At 40.9% G+C, this 15,198-nt stretch overlaps 1 protein-coding gene across 1 annotated transcript in view; it reads left to right on the forward strand.

Annotated features, from left to right (window-relative positions):
* Positions 1-15,198, forward strand: part of LOC310680270 (uncharacterized protein) — a 36,621-nt gene that overhangs the window by 6,036 nt on the left and 15,387 nt on the right. The window contains exons 3-13 of the mRNA XM_083446646.1: positions 1,260-1,401; positions 2,254-2,298; positions 2,817-2,944; positions 4,217-4,347; positions 5,667-5,818; positions 6,184-6,290; positions 6,718-6,908; positions 7,934-8,067; positions 8,664-8,728; positions 10,079-10,161; positions 10,492-10,657. Of these exons, the coding sequence (XP_083302772.1) occupies positions 1,260-1,401; positions 2,254-2,298; positions 2,817-2,944; positions 4,217-4,347; positions 5,667-5,818; positions 6,184-6,290; positions 6,718-6,908; positions 7,934-8,067; positions 8,664-8,728; positions 10,079-10,161; positions 10,492-10,657 (1,344 nt within the window). The remainder of the gene's footprint in view (positions 1-1,259; positions 1,402-2,253; positions 2,299-2,816; positions 2,945-4,216; positions 4,348-5,666; positions 5,819-6,183; positions 6,291-6,717; positions 6,909-7,933; positions 8,068-8,663; positions 8,729-10,078; positions 10,162-10,491; positions 10,658-15,198) is intronic.

The raw sequence follows: 15,198 nt of genomic DNA on the forward strand, positions 1-15,198 counted from the left end.
AGACTTTGGCTCAGGCATTGGGTGTATATCTATATTAGCCTCCTACTGGAGGACTGAAATTTTGAACAGGGTCATGCCATGTATTGTGGACTCTCCAAGACATGAAGCTCTAATCCCACATTCAGCCTCTACTCCCTGGCTCCCATATTTGACGTGCAAATGTTTGCATATGTGATTGATCTATTTCTCTTATGCAATCTTACCTAAAACAGAGGAAAGATTTGCACACATAAAGAAGCATAATCAATCATAAACGCTATATAATAATGTTATTATAATGGTTCAATTTATTTCAATTAGGAAAAAATGGTTTTTCTATCTGTATTATTTGGTGGCTGTTTTCTTCTTAAAATTTAGACATCAGTGGCTTTATCATTCTTAAGCAGTGTATGTTCTTCTACACCTGTGAGGTTTAGTGCAGAACAGAAAGAAAGCAGGTTTTAAAAGACTGGGGTGTTAGGACAGAGCCAGGGGGTTGAATAATTCCATTGTTAAATATGCATCCTAGCTTAAAGTTATATTATTTTTTAAAACAAATTTTATTAAATTTTCCACAGTGATAACACAAACCACAAAGCAAAATGATACACAAAAACAGAAAAAGAAAAAGAAAAAGAAAAAAGAAGACAGAAAAAGGGGGAACAATAAACAGATAAACAATAACAACAAACTTAATTCTTCACAAATCCAACCTTTTAAACATCTTGGTTGACTTCCTCAAATCCCTCCCTTCTGAGTTTCCTTGTAATTAAATGTAACAGCTTTCCAATATCATTATTAAACTAAAACAATTTCCAATTATAGTCCATCTTATTCACTTTTCTTAACATTCTAAATCCCATTTATTTAATTATAACTTAATTTAATCCTAGGCCTATTTGTTTCTTTCAAGTAATTTCTAATTTTTTATATTACAATATTTATTCAAATAGTCCTTGAATTTCCTCCAGTCCTCTTGAAACTCCTCTTCTTTCTGGTCGCGGATTCTTCCAGTCAGGTCAGCTAGCTCCGAAAAGTCCACCATCTTCATCTGCCAATCTTCCACTGTTGGTAGTTCTTGTGTTTTCCAATTTTTAGCAAGTAATATTCAGGCGGCCGTTGTGGCATGCAAAAATAATTAAACTAGCTTAAAGTTATAAACTATTGCATTATATAACCATCTAAGTCTGATTTCATCCTGAACTAAACATTTAATCACGGTGCCCGAGATGTAAACTGACTACTGATCTTTTTAAAAAATAAATAAATAAATGATGCAGATGAAACCAGAAGAAGAATTCCTGAACATAGCAGCATGGACAGAAAAGTACCCGCACTGCCATCCACTTTGGTATGGAACTTTCTTGGCTTTCCTGGCCCTCAACCACCCTGAATATGCAAAGGCAGTGTTCAGCAGAGGTGGTAAGAAATTTCTATCTTACATCCTTCTGATCGTGAAGTTACATGACTATGCTAGAGGTTGTAAAAATTATCCATGCATTTATCTCTGTGCAGTAAGTTGCACTGCTCTTTGCTTTTATTGAGATACAAATGTAAGTGATTCATATTTCAAGGCCCTCCTAAAGCAACCTTCCCCAAGCTGGTGCCTTTAAGATGTCTTGAACTACAACTCCCATCAGTCCCTCACTGCCAGGCAAAGAACTCCCAGCTCCCAGCTCTAGTTCTCTCCAAGTCTTTAATGCTCAGATCGGATTAATAGGGAAGGCACATTGCAGGCTACAAAGTTCAACAGGTATATTAGAGACTTACAGACACACTGCCTTGAACCCATCATTGAGTGGGCTTGGGGCTATGTGACGTCAGCACACTGTTCACGCATGCCCAGCAACGTGTGCACATGACATCAGCATGCCATGCCATGCGGTGGGTGGGTGCGCCCACTGCAGAATTTGGGGGGGCGGTCCTTTCAATATTGGGTATAATGGCCACCTGCTCCCCCACTTGGTAACCCTGGAGACTTGGATACTTCCTTTTGGAAAGTGGGGGAAACACAACTATTTGCCCAATGGAGGCTGGGCAAGGAGAAGGTTGTTTGTCTTAATTCTCATGTGCAAAGATGTGGGAGTGTGCCTTGGATCTGGCTGCTGAAAAGCAAGAAAAGGCAAGTGAGGGAGCTCTGGGTGCCCATAGGAATCCCCTAGATTCAGGCAACAGAATACAATTCAGCAAATTAAACATTAAAATTTGTTCTCACAAATAGTTTTTTACCATCTCATGCTAAGCTCATTTTCTCTAATTTATCACACTATTCAGATCCTAAAGCTCTTGTAGCATACGACTTCCTGATTCCATGGATTGGTATGTATTTTCTCTCACTAATTTTATGTATTCCTGTATTTTCTGTGACATTCTTATATCGAGCATATCCATATATTCTCAGCTTTCAAAGTTCAAACTTCCTTTGAGTCTAGGGGAAGCTGCTAGTATTTGTTAAGCTGGTGCCTTCCCCACTGGTGCCTTCCAGTGCCAGCTTTATTCCTCTGGCCAACTGATTTCTGTCCATTTTGCTGAAGAATCAGACTCTATAGGATGTTTCCCTACAAACTCAAAAGTCTGTCCTTATAGAGTCTATGAAGATGGACTTCTCAGGTTGTACGGAAATATACACACTGCATTCCATGTTTCAGAAATCCTTTAGTAGGTAAATAGATTCTTAACTTGAATTGTTCCAGCAATTAAGTGCCTACTTCAATGAGTCAAATATAGTGCTGTAAACCCTGTCATCTGTGGTGGATAATTTACCCTGACCCTAATGCCTATGAAAGACAGCATTATCTTTGGCTTCTGTTCCTCATTTTCCTTCCTTTTCCTGGCAGGAAGGGGGCTTCTCATCCTGAATGGGCCAAAGTGGCAGCAGCACCGGAAACTGCTGACTCCCGGATTCCATTACAATATTCTGAAGCCTTATGTGACTCTTATGGCAGAATCAGTCAAGGAGATGCTGGTAAGAAACCCCATTGATACGTTCAGGAGGTCAGTTCCAGTCTAAGAAGTTGCTCATCCACCTTCATGATCTCAGTCCTGCTTTGAGCAGACTCAGAGGGCCAGAGCAGACTCTTTCTTTGACCTGAAAGCCTCCTCTGACATACCACAAAGATTTTTTTGGAAAAGTTTGAGTCAGAAGACCCCACCAAAGTGTGAAGCTACTTGAGCAGCCCTTTGGGTCTCAGGCAATGAGTTTGCAGCAGCATTGAATTCTAAAATTCCTCCATAAACTTGTGAACCTTAATATAGTCTTAATTAGTTCATTCACTTTCTCAAGATAAACGGACGGTGACTACCACGCATCACTTAAAATGCATCACTTTGAAGGGTTGTTCAGTGTTGTATTAGTAAGTAAGTAACTAGACTTTATTTGCGTAGCCGACAGGCCATCGCATCAAAGGACAAACACCAACAGGAATACATTACAGATATAGTTACCATAAAATCTTGTGACCTATTAAAACCCTAGGTAAATTAATAATCTCAGTACTTAAAACGTGGCAGAAGTAATAAAATAATAATAATAAAACATAATGATAATAATCATAAAAACCTAGGCGAGGAATCCGGGTGACGACACTGATGTCATTCAGATAACAGCTCTCAGTCTCATTGCTCTCTCGATAAATTTGGCAACCTTCTCTGTTGTCGAGCTGTTCTGGTCGGCTAGAAGTGAGAACAATTTGGCTTCGCAAGAGCGGCCCGGGATGGCTCAGTGTTGTATTAGCTAGAATTGTATGTCAAAACTGTGTTTACGTTTGCAGACAGTGGTTTTGACTGGAATGCCTGCTATCACCCTTTCCTTTGTAGTCCTGTGAATTAATGATCAGTTCATTAGCTCCTGAGAATCTCCTGACCTGTCTTCTTTGTTTCAGGGTACACATTCAGCCACACAACCCTGAAGCACACAGCCGAGTCTCTCTCAAGGGACAGCTGCACATAATCTTAGCAAAACCATTTCCCAAATGAAAGGATCGTTTGCAGGGGAAAGTTAATGGGCAGCATGGAGAATACTCAATTCTGTCTCAGAAAATAAGTATAACTTATTCTGCAATTAACTAGCAAAATCCATAGTTGGGCAGTCACTGACATACTTGACAATCAAAAGTTTTCATATATTGACCACAGCGGAAAATATATTGTTCCAGTATCTAATAAAGAATCATCTAATCATTCTAGAGACTTTCCCAGAATGAGACTTCTCATTTCTGTCCCTTTCCTAAAATATTAGGATACATGGGGAAAGCTGGTACCAAAGAATGGCACAGCATCAGTGGAGATGTTTGAACATGTCAGTCTGATGACTCTTGATACTATTATGAAATGTGCCTTCAGCTACCAGAAAAATGCTGAAACGGACAGGTGAGTATAAGATGCCTATTTAAGGCAAGGTGGGAGCCACAGGACGATACAGTCTTTCCTTTTTGTGCCATGGGCTAGCAGTGACATGAGAAGCAAGCCCAAGGCTGCAATCACCACTGCAATCTGTATATGGTTAATGAAGCCATTCAGGATGTTGGCCATCACTACATCATTCGTGAGCAAATTCTATAGTTTAACTGTGCAAAGAAATACTTTCTTTTGTTTCTGATGAATCTTCCAACTGTCGGCATCAACGGATGGCCCTGGGTTTCTTCCTCCAGCCCCTGGGCCAATTTGTTTGTCCTTATTGTGGGATAACCAGCCTCACATAACCAGCATGCTTGGGTGTAATTAATGCATGAAGGGGTTAAGACCATAGTGTAAGCTGTCCTGCCAGGCTTAACTCACCTTGGAAGAGAGTAGGTAATCAGAAACTAATTGGCAGCCATTGCAGTCAGGTGTAACATGCTCAAACCATCTTGTCCTTGTGAGCGACCTGGCTGCTGAATTCTGCACCAGCTGAAGTTTCTGAGCTTTCTTCAGAGATAGACATATGTATAACGTGTTGCTATATTCTAACATAGAGGTTACCACAGTATACACAACAGAAGTTGTGTATCCAGATAGGGATACAGCTCGGCCACTAGCCAAAGCTGATGGAAGGAACTCTTTGCCACTGATGTCACCTAGGCCTCAAGTGACAGCAAATGATCCAGAAGTATGCCCAAATTATGTACCCATTCCTTCTGAGGGTGTGTAACCCCATCAAGAGCAGGCAACCTCCCATCCATCCAGTCCAAGGAACCACTCACTAACAGTGCTTCAGTCTTATCTGGATTGAGCTTCAATTTCTTGGTGCTCATACCAAGGCAATTTAATGTCCCAGCACTGCCACACCTGCAGATGTAAAGGAGAAGCAGAACTGTGTTTAATCAGCATATTGCCGACAACATACTCCAAAACTCTGGATAACTCCACTCAGGAGTTTCCTGCAGATGTTGTGGGGGATAAAATTCAACCCTGATGAACCCCACATTAAAGGCTCTGTGGAGCTGAGAAGAATTTCCCAAGCATCACCCTCTGGAAAGAAGCATCAAAGTGGAACCACTACAAAATAATGCCACTCATCCCTACCTCCAATCTCAAATAGAAATGGATCTAAAAAAAATAAAAATGCAAAATCGAATAAAATTTATAAAAAAAACAAAAAAAACAAATAGAAATGGATCTAGAAATGGGACTTTTAATAAACATGTCATCTAACCTTTTTTGTCTTCTTTTTGTGCTTATATTTGTTTCCACTTTCCTACTGTCCACAGAGACAATTCCTACATTCAAACTGTATTTGATCTCAGCTATCTGTTCTATCAGAGACTGAAAACTCCTTGGCATCACAATGATCTCATTTACCGGTTGAGCTCCAAAGGGCGTCAGTTTCACAAAGCTTGCAAAATAGCCCACCATCACACAGGTATGTATCTTTTACTCCCTGGCAACAACTTCTTCTTCCTCCTCATCCCTCTCCTCTTCTTCTGTGCTAATATATACATTTATTTCATAATAGAAAATTCAAAAGCAAAAACATACTGTTTCAGTACCAAATAGGAAAATTAAAAATTGTAACAGTGTCAGTATGATGAACTAAGGGCATATAAAATGTAGGTGTGAAAAGAAGAAGAAAATTAAAAAAAAACCAATTTAATATGGGTTAAATGATTAGTAACACGTGGACTTATTAGGAAAGTTAGAGAAATGAGAAATCTAAAAAGGTTGAATATATTTGCTTGCCTCTTGGGTATAGCTTTATTCATTTCATACTGTATGTTTTCAATGCAGAGAAGGTAATAAGCGAGAGGAAGGATTCCCTCAAGAATGAGAAAGAGCTTGAAAAGATTCTGAAGAAGAGGCATTTGGACTTCCTGGATATTCTTCTTTGCGCAAAGGTGAACATTGTAGAAATAATGCACCTGTGCCTGCCATGCTATATTGCTAAGGGCTTTTCCAGCCATCACTATTCTGTTCATATGACATAGCCCAAGCAAAACTCCCATGGTCTGCAATATATACATAAAATTGTAAGGCTGTCATCACACTGCAGTTTGTGTGGCTGCTGACAGGTGGCCCTGTCAACTCCAGCATGATGGCAGAATGGATGGTGGGCACATGAGTGAGCAAGCACCATAGGTGGCAGGTGGCCCAGGTGGGCTGTTTAATTGAGTGGGTGGTGCTTCAGAGAGCAGCTTGGCAAACCGCTTTCGGAAACACCTCCCCCTTCTTTGATGTGAGCTGGGAGAGGGAGGAGGCTCTTGGAGAACTTTAAATATTGGATCTCACCAAACCTATGAAATTCTATTTTCCCTGTGTGGTTAGGATGAAAATGGAAATCCATTGTCAGATGAAGACATACGTGCAGAAGTGGACACATTCATGTTCGAAGGTCATGATACCACAGCTAGTGGAATCTCTTGGCTCTTTTATTGTATGGCCCAGAACCCTGAACATCAGCAGAGATGCAGAGAGGAGATCATGGAGCTTCTTGGGCAACAGGAGGAGATACAATGGTCAGACTAAATTATCGTTCAACTTTAAATGTTTATTTCCTGGGTCATGCTATGAGGTTTCTGAAGGAGAGCAATACTGCAGAGTAGTTTAGGATCATAGTCTGACCACAGGCCTCAGGTTGAGTGAGTTCCAGGGAAGATGGGCCAGTCCTATACTGTAGGAAAAGAAGCTCTGATTTCTATTTCTATATTTAAATCACTGCTATGGCTGCTGCATGGATGTACTGTAGCTAGTGTGGTCATGCTTGAATCGCCAAAAATAATGCAAAACTCAAAATCTATTATCAAAAAGAGACAGCTCTTCAAAAAGTAGGACACAATTAGTAACCCTCACCCATTACTTGCATGAAGAGGTAACACAGTTACAAGAGATGGGCTGTGGACTGAGCCCACCAATATGCCTGGTCTCTAATGTCCTGATAACTTCTAAAGAGAGGAGCCTCCTCTATTCAGGTGGGATTCCTGCATGATTTGCTTTCCAGGTAGACTTCCTGCATGGTTTAATTTCCCATAACAAACAAAAAACAACAACCCAGTTTTGTGTGCTGTATTTCATTCAATCAATCATTTAACTTATTTACTCATACTATAACAAAACAAGGTGTCTAACAGAATAAATTAAAATAAATAAACCTAAAACCCCCACAATCAATATAATTATTATTTATTTTTAAAAAAGAAGTGCATAACCCTGCTAAAAACAGCCCTAAAAGCACAGATATTCACTAATATATGCATCTCCATGCATGCTTTAAGCTAGCATGTGCATTTTTGCACTTGTTACTTGGCTGGAGAAGTGCAAATTATGAAGGGTGGCTGTGTTCAGTTCACATCTTGTTCCAGAAAGTGTGAGTAAGGTAAGTTCACCTTTAAATAGGAACTGAATCAAATTTCTCCCCTCTCCCCATCCCTTGTTTTGAGTAAGGACAGCTTAGATAGTGGATTCCACTCCAAATCCTTTTTTGCTTCATCTTAATAAAATTTTATGCGACTTAACTCCAGTATTTTTGGGCGGTGTCTTTAAGGGACGACCTGGGAAAGATGACGTACAGCACCATGTGCATTAAGGAGAGCCTTCGGCTTTATCCTCCAGTACCTCTTATAGCACGAGAACTGAATTCTCCTGTGACTTTTGCTGATGGACGAACCTTACCAAAAGGTAGGCTTCCCCTCTCTCCCTTCTGCAGACTTCCTTTGAACTCGCCCCTTCCTCTTCCATCTTCATTCTTACACTGTTCTCATTATTCAGTTCCACTGTCTCTTAACTTTCATCAAGGGTGGCTAACCTTTTGTGGTCCACATTCACCCTGCCAACTGCGATGCGGCCACCCCACACTCTTGCATGCACACACTCACATTCGTGCACACAGGGAATATGTGGAGGACACACACAGGTGTACATGCCAACACCGAGGTACACAGCCCCTGTGTTCAGATGGACAATTTCTGGAGCTGCTAGGCCTTAGATGGACCATCTCTTGAGCCCCACCTATACCTAAATGAATTCCTTGGGCAAACAAACAAATATTTCTTGACCAGGAAAGCACAGTCGTATGCTTTCCAGCTGCCTTCCTGTACTCTGTGCAGGATCATCCTGGTTACCAGTGCAACAACTCTGAAAATCTGCCTGTCTTTGCAGCAAGTTATTGAGAATGAATGTTTTGGTAAATGCCACTGGATAGCAATTAATTCTCATTACATAATATCACTGCTGATGAAATGATTCTAGAAGATGTGTCTCTTTTTCCCCCACAGGCTTTCTAACTGCATTGGATGTTTATGGTCTTCACAGAAATCCTGAGATTTGGGACAATCCTGAGGTAATAATAAAAGAAGAAAAGCCTAAGCAAGACCTATCTGGTGAGACTGAGAGAAGTTGACATGTTTTGAGAAAAAGATGGTGGAATAAGTGCCACAGACACATACAATTTCTTTAAGAAAAGAGGCCAATTGTTTGTCACACTAACACTGTGTGACTAGATGTGTGGATTTATCCCAGCATTTTGTTTTACCAGTTTCTTGCTTGTTTTACCTTACTAAACGCATCCGGACGTATTCCAGTTTGGAGGTGAGAAAGGCTGATTTAGTCCATTGCCTCATATCAATGGCCTAATACCAAACGATCTACCCCCTAGTATGATATTAGGTGTGGAGCAGAAACAGATAAACACAAGTGATGCCTGCGTTTCCTTATGTGGATACTACCAGCTCTAGAGTGTGTGCATGAGAGAGAGATGCTGGTGAAAGTGTGTGTGTCTCTGTGTGTGTCTCTGTGCGTGTGTGTGCATGTAGAGCTAAATTACTCCCTAAGCCGTGACTCTGATCCAAATCCCTTTCCTGCCAGCAGCTCTTAGCAAATAGAAAAATGTTTGATTATATCTTCCAACACTCTGATGTCAAGCTTAGTGTGTCCCTCTACAGAACTGGTTAAGAACAGTATGAGGAACATACTGTACTAATTAAGTAGAAGGACAAACCACATGTTATGTAGTTATGATTCTTAAAATGTTGCTTAAGCACTTACAAAATGGCAAAAATCTATTGCGAAAAGAAAACCATTGCAAAATATATGGGCAAAGCTGCTGTAGAATCCTAATCCACAAAACATTCCTAATCCACGTCAGGAGCTATGGAAGTATTCTGCCAAAAATCCACCCACCCACCAGTCCCTAAAGTGCTGCTTACAAAAGGCTTCCCTCTCCATCTAAGAGCAACTACAGGAGCAACATCAGCAGCACAGCAGCGGGGAAAGGTTCGCATTTCCCTCCCAACCCCTGCAGGCCTGTTGCTGGTCAGACACCCCAATGACTCTGTACAGTTTTTAAAACATGCACACTGGTGCAATTAACATCATGTCTCATTTGGCCCAGGCATTTATAGATATCTCTCATTTGGCGCGGGGATTTATAAATATGTCTCATTTGGCCCAGGCATTTATAGATATGAAGGAATTTTCCTTCAGATTACATTGGGGAAAACATATTGCTAAGTATGCAATCCTATAATCCTATACAGAACTAGGCCCCATGGAGCTCAATGGGCATTATGACCTGGTAAGTGGGTATAGAACAGTATTCTTTTTTCTGAATGCCCCTTTATCCTTTAGCTCTTTTGCCACTATATCTGTTGCCATTCTAATACAAAGTTCCACAACTTATTTTCTGTTGTAGGAGTTTAATCCTCTAAGATTCTCCACAGAGAATTCAAAGCATCGCCACCCATATGCTTTCTTGCCTTTTGCTGCAGGGCCAAGGTAAATATTTTCTCACCTATACTTTGCACTGTTCCCTCCATAAAAGGAGACTTTTACATTAATCTTCCATAAAAGACACAACTGTGTTCAAGGCTTATAAAACTGTGAATGAGTCCACAGCAAAGCAGAATTAGCTGCCAGCATAAAACAATATATACTCAAATGCCTAAAAGGGTGGGGCATACAAAGGAAAACAAAGATGGTGCCAGACATTCATTTCTGGCAAGGGAAACCTAAAAGTGAAGGAGCAACAACTGACATGGCCCTGATTGGACCATCTGCAGAATGCTCTTCTGTTTGTAATGTAATGTTGCCCTTTATTCTACTCAGGAACTGCATTGGACAGCAGTTTGCCATGAATGAGATGAAGGTTGCTCTTGCAATGACCCTCCTGCACTTTGAGCTTTTGCCTGATCCTGCCAACCTCCCGATTCCCATGCTGCAAGTTGTCACCCGATCCATTAATGGGATATATCTGAAGCTGAAGGCTCTCCACTGATGGCTGCTGTTACCAGAGTAGTAATGCTTGCTCCTGGACTCTCAATTCCTGCCAATAAATACATACATACTGTCCCTGATAAAATATGTAAACATCCTACATGCAAAGAATTATTATTACTGTATTTTCCAATAACATTGATCTGGATCCAGCCATGATGTGGGGAAAAGGTGGGGATTTAGCGCCCATGGAGGGAACATATTAGAATGTGTGAGTGAAGGTTCCAGCTGTTCTCATATAAATATAAGCACCAGCTGCCACAAAGTTATTCCATCATTTTGAGCCAGCAGCTCCAGCCGAATCAGAAAGTCTTCAGGACATATTCTAGATAGTGAGCAAAGACAAAGCAGCAGTCAGCTGGCAATGTAGAATCTAGTCGATCCCTTGTGGTCCTGGCTCCCCAGGAGTTTCTCTGTTTTTCTATTGGACTGTGATGTTGATCTTCACCTGCGTGGCTCTGAAAGCCATCCAGCTATTTCAGACAAGGCAGAACCTGATCAAGGGTTTTAGGAGTTTCCCAGGACCTCCCAGCCACTGGCTATGTGGCCATATCCACATGGTAAGGGATTCTCTGACTTTCCTGGTGGGAAGGTGGGTCTCTCTTTGTAAAATTGCATTTTTCGATAAGGAACTGGAAATTGCCTGGATTCTGTGTGCCTTTCAGTAGTGCCTAAAGAGTAGGGCACAGAACAACTACTTTCTGGAGCTTTGGTTCTGATTCATATTGTGTGATGAGAGGAATCCAACCACAGTGCTTTCTCTGTTTCATACAGTCTGAAAGGATATTTTCTATGAAATGTGCTGTTTCATTATTGTTGTCATGCAGTTTTATTGCACCTGCAAGGCAACTGGCTTGGGTACCATGACACTGGTTTGAGAGAGCAGGCTCTTAGAACTTTAGTTTGGGTGGGCTATCCTGCCTTGTAATGTGGCTGGCCAGGGAATGTAGAATGGCCAGACACTGGGACGTGACATCTCTCACCACCCGTGAGGGACCAATAAATATTGGTAGGCACCATTAATATTAATATCATGCAGTGCACTTCTGCTCTTTTTATGAAGGGAATTGTTGTCCTCTCTAGGCATACAGGGGCTGGTTCAAGATCCAGCACCATTTCCAAATATAGATTCTTTCAGTATTTTGAGACTGCTGTGATTGTAATTATATTGTTTGGCAATTTCTTTTAAGCTCTCAGTCCAACCAGGTCATATTCAGAATAGACTTGTGGAAATAAATGCACTTGATTAACTTTGTGGCTTGGAACAGAGAGCTTGGGTTATTTACAATATAAACTCTGATACCAGGGCTTAATATGAATGGATTTATTTTTTTACACATTTTATATCACAGACCTAGAAATACTTTGGGTCCCCCCCCATAAAACAAAGTATATATCATTCAGCTTAATAATATATATGTCATAACTATGGTATTACAAGGATTATACAGGGAAAAGGCTGATCGTTTAGACTTTCTCATTCCCCCTCCATGTTCTCACATCAGCAGTTCTGGGGAAGGAGTCCTGAAGACCTTTTAATATGTCACGATTATTTCTTGTATTTTAAAATATGTAATTTACCTGTAAATCATCTTGGAAGGATTTATTTCTTGTACTGTGGGATATAAATAACTGTCATTAGAGAAGAATAAATAAATAACTCTAGCTGTTGCAAATAAAAAAAAAATCGCATTGACTTCTTCTACATCTTGTGGAAATGTGTTAACTGTTTTTTAAAAATCCAGCCAATCAGCCAGATGGCCCCAGCCAATCAGCCAGATGGACAAAATTCCTACCAGGCCCCCGCTCCAAAGCAGACGACCCCATGACAAGCATAGCAAGGTCAAAGCGAACAACCCTATTCTAGGGAGGGAGGGACGGGCAATCTGATGCATGGGCGAAAAGAGGAAGCCCTAGCATCCTGCAAGGAGTTTTAGTATTTCTGGCCGTCAATCAATAAATGGCAACATTAACTTCTTCCCAACAACAACGAAGCCCTAATCGCATCAGTCGCCAATGATCAATTAGCCCGCCCTCCAACTTTGGAGTGTCCTGGAGGCCCCCACCGCAACACGTGCTCTCCATGAAGGAGAACACGCTTTCCCAATAACAGCGATCCTAATTAAGATGTAGAGTGGGGAATGGGGGAAGATTCTGGGCCCACAGGGAGAAACAAAATAGAATTTGGGGGCTGAGGTCCAAGCAATTCCCAGATTCCTACAGCTCCAGCTGCCACAAACTTGTTCTGGCATTTTGAGCCAGCAGTGCCAGCCGAACCAGAAAGTCTTCAGGACTTACTCTAGACAGTGAGCAGAACAAAACAGGCGTCAGCTGGTGATGGAGAATCTAATCAATCCCTTGTGGTCCTGGCTGCCGGGGAGTTTCTCTCAGTTTTTCTATTGGACTGTGACCTCCCAGCCACTGGCTATATGGCCATGTTCACATGGTGAGGGAATCCCTGACTTTCCTGGTGATATGTTTGGTCTCCCATTGTAAAACTGCAGAACAGAAAGAAACAGAAAGAAAGCAGGTTTAAAATCTGATTAATGATTCAGATGAAACCTGAGGAGAAAAGAACTCGTAAAGTCAAATAAATGAGAATTCAGAGCCCTATTCTTGCTCATCCAAATCTGCCCCTTTTTACCAACCCGTGGGAGAAGGTATGAGAGCCATTTAAGGACAGCTCCCCAGTGTGCCAAGATTCCTGGATGAGAATAATATCAAAGCCAGTTCAGAATGTAATGAAACTCAGTTCTCTGGTGGATGAAGCCTAGCCGGCCATGGTCCAGGTGCGTTGGACAATCTTTTGCTGTTCTTTTCATTGTCATGCAGCTACTTTCGCAGGCAAGTAATTGAGGCTGCCACTCCTCCGTTGCTGGCAAGTATGTTATTGCACCTCCAATTCTTGCCATGGCTCAGCAAAATCAGATTGGTAGATAAAGCCCATTACAGGCTACAAGGTTCAACAGGTACATAAGAGAGTTGGATACTTCCTTTGGGAAAGGGTGGGGCGCGCAACTATTTCTCCCATAAATGGCCAGAGTCCCCAAGGCTGGGCAAAGAACTGGGCACAGCTTGAAATAAGCTGGGCCTGCAAAGGTTGCTTGTCTTAATCTGCATTTGCAAAGATGTGGGAGTATGCATTGGATCCGGCTGCTGAAAAGCAAACGAGGGAGCTCTGAGTGCCCACAGAAATCGCCCAGAATGAGGCAACGTAGGGATGGGAAAGAAGCTCTCTGGGACTTAACTTTAGGCCGGAAAAGAAATCTGCAGGTAGTCCAGGAAGACGATTTGAGAGCCTCGGATATAAGGGAACCGGGTTAGGGGACTAATTTTGACAGAAAAGACTGATAAAATTGGTAAAAAGGACTGGCAGTACCCGATACCAGGGGGATGAGATGGTGGGGGGGAAATGGGAATTTTTTTAAAAAAATAGCATTTGTATAATATGGTATGATTAAGAATAATTGGGAGATGGTGGAATGACTTTTTTGGCTTTAGTGGAAATAACATAATGAAATAAGATATTAAGATTTAAAGGTATATGACTTAAAAGTATAAGATTTAAGGTTTTTTGTTTTTTCCTTTTCTTTTTAACTAGGGAATTGGAAGTTAGTTATTTTATCTTTTATTTTTTAGGTGCTTACTTAAATTGGGATGTTGATAAGACAATAAGATATTAATGGATTAAGTAAATAAGTGAGTAAGCAGTAAAAGACGGAAAGAATTTGCTGATTTGATTAACAATTGGAATACAGAAGGGGAGGTGGGAGGAGGCCCAGGAAATAATTTATTTGAAAATAGATGTTGAAGGATGGAGATTTATTCTTTTTCTTTTTTTTCTGATTTTTGATTTTCTTTTTGTCCTTTTGTCTTTTTTTGTTCTGAAGGGAAGGGTGGAGGGAGGGTTTGGGTTTTGTTTGGGTATATTTTGGTTTTTGTCTTTTTCTCCCTTCTTTTTTCCTCTTTTTTTTATCTTATCTTATTGTATTGTATTTGAATTTTTGTTTTGTTTTTCTAATTTTGTACCTTTTGGAAAATTAATAAATATTATTATGAAAGGAAAAAAAGGAAAGAAAAAAAAAGCAAACGAGGGAGCTCTGAGTGCCCATAGAAATCGCCCAGAATGAGGCAACGTAGTTCGATTTAGCAAAGCATTTAAGTGTGTTCTTACAAATACTGTTTACCATGTCATGCTAACCTCGTCTTCTCTCATTGAACTATTCAGTTCCTTAATCTCTTGCAATATACAGCTTCCTAATTCAATGGATTGGCCTGTAATCTCTTTCACTTCTTTTATGCATCCCTGTAGTTACTATGATATTCTTGCATTCAGCATATACATATATGCCCAGCATTCAAAGTTCAAACTGCTTTTGGGTCTACAGGAAGCTGCTGTAGGTCAGTATAAGATGCCTATTTCAGACAAGGTGGCAGCTCCATGCAGATACAGTCTTTTTTTCCTGTGCCATGCACCATGGCATGAGAAGCAAACCCACGGTTGCAGTCAGTTCAGTCAAGCCAGGATTGCTGCAATAT

The sequence above is a fragment of the Podarcis tiliguerta genome (assembly GCF_965153285.1).
Source record: "Podarcis tiliguerta genome assembly, chromosome: 6".
Lineage (NCBI taxonomy): Eukaryota > Metazoa > Chordata > Lepidosauria > Squamata > Lacertidae > Podarcis > Podarcis tiliguerta.